The 8,343-nt window shown below is 50.5% G+C and overlaps 1 protein-coding gene across 2 annotated transcripts in view; it reads left to right on the forward strand.

Moving 5' to 3' along the window:
• Positions 1–8,343, forward strand: part of IL2RA (interleukin 2 receptor, alpha) — a 45,719-nt gene that overhangs the window by 31,551 nt on the left and 5,825 nt on the right. For both annotated transcript variants that reach the window (XM_010837466.1, XM_010837467.1), the window contains exons 3-7: positions 2,252–2,365; positions 4,495–4,716; positions 6,071–6,151; positions 6,499–6,570; positions 7,729–7,795. In XM_010837466.1, the coding sequence (XP_010835768.1) occupies positions 2,252–2,365; positions 4,495–4,716; positions 6,071–6,151; positions 6,499–6,570; positions 7,729–7,795 (556 nt within the window). The remainder of the gene's footprint in view (positions 1–2,251; positions 2,366–4,494; positions 4,717–6,070; positions 6,152–6,498; positions 6,571–7,728; positions 7,796–8,343) is intronic.

The following is an 8,343-nucleotide window of genomic DNA, read 5'->3' on the forward strand; positions in this document are numbered from 1 at the left end:
AGGTGGTCTGGTATTCCCATCTCTTTCAGAATTGTCCAGTTTGTTGTGATCCACACAGTCAAAGGTTTTAGTGTAGTCAATAAAGCAGAAGTAGATGTTTGTCTGGAATTCTCTTGCTTTTTCTATGATCCAACAATCATAGGATGTTGGTAATTTGATCTCTGGTTCCTCTGCCTTTTCTAAATCCAGCTTGAACATCTGGAAGTTCTTGGTTCATGTACTGTTGAAGCCTAGCTTGGAGAATTTTGAGCATTACTTTGCTAATGTGTGAAATGAACGCAATTGTGTGGTAGTTTGAACATTCTTTGTCATTGCTTTTCTTTGGGATTGGAATGAAAACTGACCTTTTCCAGTCCTGTGGCCACTGCTGAGTTTTCCAAATTTGCTAGCATATTGAGTGCAGCACTTTAGCAGCAGCATCTTTTAGGATTTGAAGTAGTTCAGCTGGAATTCCATCACCTCCACTAGTTTTGCTAGTAGTGATGCTGCCTAAGGCCCACTTGACTTCACATTCCAGGATGTCTGTTCCAGTTGAGTGATCACATTATCGTGGTTGTCTGGGTCATGAAGATCTTTTCTGTATAGTTCTTCTGTGTATTCTTGCCACGTCTTCTTAATATCTTCTGCTTTTTTTAGGTCCATACTGTTTCTGTCCTTTATTGTGCTCATCTTTGCATGAAAAGTTCCCTTAGTTTCTCTAATTTTCTTGAAGACATCTCTAAACATGTCCATCCTATGGTTTTCCTCTATTTTTTTGCATTAATCACTTAGGCAGGCTTTCTTATCTCTCCCTTCTATTCTTTGGAACTATGCATTCAAATGGGTATATCTTTCCTTTCTTCCCTTCCTTTCACTTCTCTTCTCAGCTATTTGTAAAGCCTCCTCAGACAACCATTTTGCCTTTTTGCATTTCTTCTTCTTGGGGATGGTTTTGATGACTGCCTCCTGTACCGTGTCACAAACCTCCGTCCATAGTTCTTCAGGCACTCTATCAGATTTAATCCCTTGAATCTATTTCTCACTTATACTGTATAATCATAGAAAGTGGAAAAGAAAGTGAAGTCTCTCAGTCCTGTCTGACTCTTTGCAACCCCATGGACTGTAGCCTACCACAGTCCTGCGTCCATGAGATTTTCCAGGCAAGAGTACTGGAGTGGGTTGCTATTTCCTTCTCCAGAGGATCTTCCCGACCCAGGGATTGAACCTGGGTTTCCCACATTGTAGGCAGACGCTTTACCATCTGAGCCACCAGGGAAGTGGGATTTGATTTAGATCATATTTGAATGGTCTAGTGGTTTTCCTAGTTTCTTCGATTTAAGTCTCAATTTTGCAATAAGGAGTTCATGATCTGAGCCACAATCAGCTCCTGGTCTTGTTTTTGCTGACAGAATAGAGCTTCTCCATCATTACCTGCAAAGAATAAAATCAATCTGATTTTGGTATTGACCATCTGGTGATGTCCACGTGTAGAGTCGTCTCTTGTGTTGTTGGAAGAGGGTGTTCACTATGACCAGTGTGTTCTCTTGGCAAAACTCTGTTCACCTTTGCCCTGCTTCATTTTGTACTCCAAGGCCAAACTTGCCAAACTGTTACTCCAGGTATCTCTTGACTTCCTACTTTTGCATTCCAGTCCCCTATGATGAAAAGGACACCTTTTTTTGGTGTTAGTTCTAGAAGGTCTTGTAGATCATCATAGAACCGTTCAATTTCAGCTTCTTCAGCATTAGTGGTTAGGGCATAGACTTGGATTACTGTGATATTGAATGGTTTGCCTTGGAAGCAGAGACCATTCTGTCTTTTCTGAGACTGCACACATTGCCATTCTTTAGGATGCCCTCTGACTCTTAAACAACCTGCCTTCGGGAGACAGGAGTGGCTGAGATTGCTCTTCTGGCCACCACACTCACCTCCATGCACGGCGTTGACAGGCTGATGGCCAGAACGGGGTCCATTTTGGGGAGACACACAGGCACAAACCATTCAGCCAGAAAAGCTTGGGTCCTTCAGAAACACACTATAGACTACTATCATCATGTACAGGAAGGCTGCCTGGCAGGCTGGTGCTCTGCTGCCTGTGAACAGGCCCTCTGAGAGCCCCCTGAGGACAGGGTGTGTGGGGCTCATTTTTATAACCTCAGCATCTCCCAATATTGCCTGGCATGTTACAGGCCCTAGAAAGATGTTCTTTCTGAGGGTATTCTCTTTTAAACACCTGTGAAGTTATATTCTTCATTCCCTCCATACTCTCTAGCCCCTGCTAAGAACCCAGTAAAACAAGTCACTCCTGCACCCGAAGAACAGAGGGAGAAAAAACCCACAGATGCGCAGAACCAAATGCAGCCTCCGGAGGAAGCTGACCTTCCAGGTAGGAACGGACCTGCTCTCTCACAGACACACGCAGTGCACCCCCGAGGAGGAAAGTCCGGCCTGTGGTCCTCTCTCCCGAGGACGCCCTGGGGACCAGCGCCGTGGCGCGGTGGTGGCAGGCTCTCTGCTCAGCATCTCGAGCCCCTCTTACAGCAGCCAGCCTGGGCTCTGTGCATCCTCCAGGCTTGGGAACTGGCCAAGAGGGCTCAATTCAGTTCAACTCAACTCACTTCCATTCAAATAGCATTTTGGGGGCTAACTGCCCCAAGCACAGTGGCCAGAGAATAGCAATCTGAGTCGCCAGTACTCCTTGGCCTCAAAAGATGCTCTGTGTTTCCCTTAAGGAAGAGACACTGAACTGTGAGCCAAGTAATTGACTTCCAGACGTCTCTATTTCTAACAGGACAGGGTTCTGAGTTGGGTGGGGCCACACTGGCTTCTGGAAGCTGCGGACAGAGCTTGAGCTAACGGGCTGTGGACGAGCCAGTGCTGTGTCACCCAGCTGCTGCCTCGACTTTCCAAAATTAATACGGTGGAAGTCAGCCTTGACATCGGGAAGAAAGGAGCCCATTAGGGAAACCTGAGCGTTGGGGGGCCAGCTGACCTTTCAATACCCCGTGCCCCTATGCTGATTGTACAACCTTACAGAGAACTTTACGACTTGGTGTATAATCTCGTTCCAACCTCAGAACCCAGTATGTCAGGGAGCAGGAAATATTCCTTCAATTTACTGATGGAATTGAGATGCAGAGACAATTAAAGACACGGCGCGACTCATAAAATGGGACCGAAATAAGGCCTCGGGTCTCCTGAATTAGACCAGGGCTCTTGGTACGATTATTTAAGCTACTTTGAATTTATTTTCAGCTTTTATTAATTAACAAAAAATAAAAAGACAACAACTAATCTGGGGAACCTGCTGCAATACGCTGTCTCCTCTCCTTGTCACTGTGACTTTTTTCTGGAGTGAGGATTCAGAACACATTCGTTGTTTTCCTCTCCTTCTCGCCTCCCATATCCCACAGTTACTGAAAGTTTTCTCAAGAGATCAGTGTTTACTCTCCTTACTCAAGAGATAACCAGCTGCCTCTGGCTAAGGGATGCTGCGCAGACTGTCTTAATTTGGAAGTTTTCACTCGAAAGAAGCAAAACTAATTCCAACGGGTCTGGACGGTTATGAATTTTACTGACTGGAAAGGCAATTTGATTCTGAGACTTAAACACACGTTCAAGGATGGACTGCAAGATGCTGTACTGAGCAGACCCCTCAGAATGGGACCACTAGGCCTCCTGCTGCAAAGGGTCATAGAGGGCAGTAGGAGGGGTTATGTTGGATCCTTGGGGTTGTGGAAGGTCAGAGCATATACACAGCTTCACAGTTCTGGGCTTAGAAGGATCTGTGGTTCCATGTGTCCAGATTTGGGGGGCAAGGGATTAAATCAAGACAGGACATGATCTGTGGGGTTAAAGGGCAGCCAGGCTTTGGTTTTAGTTGGATGAGGGGAAAGTTACTGGATATGGGAATTTTCAGAGGCCTTAAAAGGGCAAGCTTCAGGCATGGCTTGATCAGGGACCAGGCTCCATTTCTCTAAGATTGTCTTGGTGCTTCCCTCCTCCCAGCTTTGGATTTGTCCCAAGTACTTCTCCGTGGCTCCAAGACTACCACTTGAGAATGTGCTTCCTCACTTAGCAGTCGAGATCTAGGTGGTCTCCACATCTCCTCGGCCCAGACTGGCTGGAGCCTGCCCTTAACCCTAAGCTGAAACCACTGTTTGCACGCCTGTCCACTGAGCAGATCTCTCCATGTCAGCAGAAGCTCGTTTCTCTGCGTTCCCAGAGCGAGCACCTGTGTCATGCTCCCCACGTTTTCCCTGCAGAGGCTCCTTCCCTGACCCACTGTCTGCTCACTGCAGGGGAGGGGGACTGGGTCTTCATGCCTTTCACAAAGTGCCTAGCAAAGGCCCTAACAAATAGATGTTACCAATACTTATTGGAAGAAATCGGGGGGAGGGGTGGAGGAGGGGCCAAAGAAGAGAAGAAGGACTGTGGTCTGGTCTCTAGGAAGAGGCAGCCTGGACTCACAGCATCTCCTCAACTTGCCTCTGGAATTCCCTTCCCCTCGTCCAGGTCACTGTGAGGAACCGCCACCATGGGAACACGAACGTGAACCTTTAAAGAGAGTCTACCATTTCACGCTGGGGCAGACGGTTCATTACCAGTGCGCCCAGGGATTCAGGGCCCTACAGACCGGTCCTGCTGAAAGCACCTGCACGATGATCAACGGGGAGCTGAGGTGGACCAGGCCCAGGCTCAAGTGCATACGTGAAGGGGAGCACGGTCAGGCTTCAGGTACAGAGGTGCCCGGGCCCAGGGCCCGCCGCCTGGCTGCTCCCCTGAGGCGGGCCCGGCGGGGCTCCCTGACCCACCCGCCATGTGGTCCTGGACGAGCCGCTCCCTCTCCTGGGGCCTCGGTTTGTTCTTACTCTAGAAAACGGATGAGATGAACTGTAAGGTCTCCATGCCCTGGGGTCCCCCATTTCCTGATGGGGATAAAGAGCAGGATCTGAAAGAGGAAGACAGGCATCTTCCAGAGGGCCCCCCCACCCCCACACGGTGTTTCTAGCTGATCCTGAAATTCCCCCTCTGCTTCTAAGCTACCAAGACTTCCTCATTCAAAAGGGAAAGTCCACCTGCCCTGCATATGTTTCCAACTTGCTGATACGTGATGTAAATCCAGCCTCCTTCTATACCAGGAGAAAGCCACCCCCCTTCTTATGTGAGTCCCACCGGAGCTTTGCCAAAGTGCAGACGTGCAGGGCAGGGACTTTTCAAGCACAGACACACAGGCACACGCTTGTGTGCTCGTTCACACACATGGACACGCCACCTACGTTGAGTTCTTCTGCTACTTTTGTCCTCAAATCGTATTACCATATCTACAATCAAAAGGCCCCCCATTGGGCCCTAACTGTCGGTGGTTTCTTTGCTCGCCCCCATTGCCCAGGCCCCACACCTCCCTCTTGGATCTTCTTGTTGGGGTGCTGTGTTTCTTTCCCATAGCCCGCCCCCCCCCCATGAGTCACACTGCTCACCAGGCGTGTCCACGAGCAATGGGGAATCTGTCACAAAGAAAAGCTCTCCTTTTGGGCATTTCTACTTTAATAGGCTTCCCAGGTGGCCCTAGTGGTAAAGAACTCTCACCTGCCAATGCAGGAGACATAAGAGGTTCGATCCCTGTGTTGGGAAGATCCCCGGAGAAGGAAATGGCAACACACTCCAGGATTCTGGCCTGGAGAATCCCATGGACAGAGGAGCCTGATGGGCTACAATCCAGAGGGTCGCAAAGAGTCAGACAAGACTGAAGTGACTTAGCACGCACACACTTTGCTTAATGGTTTGATGGAATTTGTATTAGGATGACCCAATTCCAAGCTGCAGACAGCAACCAGAGCTGAGTAGGAAGTTCGGGGAGAAAGCTGCTCAGAGCTCCAAGGAGAGCCAGAGTCAGGGTCACAGGTCCCTCCCTCCCGCTCTGCTGGGGTCACTGAGCCACTTCACTGTGACCCTGATGGGGACCGCAAAGCCGAGACACACCTCAGCTACCATGTCTGGGGTCAGCTGAGGAGGCGGAGGGGGTGGGTGGGAGACCCCAGAACCCCACTCCTCACCTCTGCCCCACAAGCATCCTTCTTCTCTCCTCCAGATGACGCAGAGCCTCAGGAGAGCACGGAAGCTCCCCCTGGGAGTGGAACTTTCTTACCAACCAGGATGGCAGGGACCACAGGTACGGCTGGCATTCTTGGAAGACAAAAGCCTGGCTATTAAACTGTGAGGCAGGAGAGGGAAGAGCTGGCCTGGGAGTTGCCCCCTGGTGCTAGAGACGGTCCCACATCTGCACACGACCTCCCAGGCCTCAAACACGGTCAGTGTTGCCAGTGTCAGAGGATAAGCAAGTTGGAGGGCAGCAGCTCGAGGCAGAAGAACGAGATGTTCAGAAGTTGGGCCAGGGCTCCCCTGGCCTCTCGCAGGTCTCCAGCGGCCTCCGAGTCCCCTGCCTCCAGAAGCCTGGACTCTCGCAGCCCCAGGCAGCCCCACAGCCAGCATCCACAAGCTCCTCCCCCTCTCTTGCAGATTTCCAGAAGCCCACAGATGAGATTGCAACGCTGGATACGTTCATATTTACCACTGAGTACCAGATTGCAGGTGGGTAGTGACCCAACAGAAACCTACACATTTGCTTGGTGGGTGGTGAGCTGCTTGGTGAGTTAGTCTAAATGAACTCTTTACACTATATGATATATAAACTCAAAGACGAATCCAGAGCATAACGTGACTCAGAGTCACAGGCACGGCTGTGGTGAGTCAGCAGTGAGGTCTCCAACCAGCCTCAACCAGAGCCTCCTGACCAGCTCCCAGAGGACAAACACCCAGCACCTGGATGTGAGTGGAGGGAGGTGGCATGCCCAGCGCAGGACAGAAAAAAACACACCAAGACCACTCCAGCTGCCTTCTGGTGGGAGCCAGAAACAGGCTTTGAGGGAAACAAAAAAAACCCCAAAACACCAAAACGGAGCTCTTCGAGTAGAATGCTGGTGACCAGGGCCTGGGGGTGAGGCAAAGAGAAACGGGTGACAAAGGGCACGGACTTCCTCAGCAGAGGAGTCGGTCTGGGACAGTCAGGGTGTGGGGATCACAGCAACGATGCTGTGTCGAGGACTTGAAAGTTGCTAACAGTAAATCTTCAACGTTCTTGGCACAGAAGAGAAATAGTAATTACAATATATTTTGCAATAAAAGTGCACACCTTAAAATTACAGCCTGTTACAGGTCAATTATATCTTACGGGGCGGATGAAGGGAGAAAAACAGGCTTTGAGGCACGTCTGAGACCGATAGATGGATGGCTGGATGGATAACCGCCAGCTCCAGGGCAAAGGAAAGAGTGTATGGGAAACAGAGATGCTTTCAGGAGATGCCAAGTGTTTATCACTTACCTTTATACTCATCTTGATGTTTCAACATTTCTTTCACCCCTTGCGGGCCTCACTCAAGTTCTCTTTAACTGAGGCTGGGCCTCTGACCCTCTCTGAAGAGGGTGCCTGTCAGCTGCTCCCTGAGAAGGAGGGGAGTCCCCTTGGGAAAGGTTGGGGCCCTTCTGATCCATACCCCCAGGTCCTGGTCCTGCAGCCTCCAGGGAAGCCTGGCCAGGAGGGAGCTGCGTTCTGAAAAGGGGCTGCGGAGACCGCGGCGCTCACCTCCCCAGAAGCACTGAGCTGGGTGTGGAGGGCTGGGGGCATCGACACGCGGGAAGGGGCTCTCTCAGCCCCGGGGCCGCCTCCCTGACCTGCTTCTCTGTCCACAGTGGCCGGCTGCACCCTCCTGCTCGCCAGCATCCTCCTCCTGAGCTGCCTCACCTGGCAGCGGAAATGGTGAGTAGTTGTGAAACAGAGAACTGCCTGACACTGTGTGAGTCCCCCAGACGCCCAGAACTGCAGTCTTCTGGGAGGCAGGAGCAGACACCTCAGACTGACCCAGAGAGCTGTTCCAAGTGTTAGTCACTCAGTCGCGTTCCACTCTTTGCAACCCCATGGACTGTAGCCTGCCAGGCTCCTCTGTCCATGGGATTCTCCAGGCAAGAATACTGGGTTGCCTGTATTGTGGCAATACAGGGTTGGTTGCCATTCCCTACTTCAGGGGATCTTTCTGACCCAGGGATCAGACCCAGGTCTCCTGCATTTCAGTCAGATTCTTTACCGACTAAGCCAACAAAAGCCTTCTTAGAATCCAATGTCATCTGAGAGCGCCCTCTTGTGGCCAAATGAAATACTACTTTCTTTTTTTTTTTTTTTTAAGCAATTGGTAGCATTCAGAAGGCAATGGCACCCCACTCCAACACTCTTGCCTGGAAAATCCCATGGACGGAGGAGCCTGGTAGGCTGCAGTCCATGGGGTCGCTAAGAGTCGGACACAACTAAGC

This window comes from Bison bison, unplaced genomic scaffold, assembly GCF_000754665.1.
Source record: "Bison bison bison isolate TAMUID 2011002044 unplaced genomic scaffold, Bison_UMD1.0 scf7180017864073, whole genome shotgun sequence".
NCBI classification, from domain to species: Eukaryota; Metazoa; Chordata; class Mammalia; order Artiodactyla; family Bovidae; genus Bison; species Bison bison.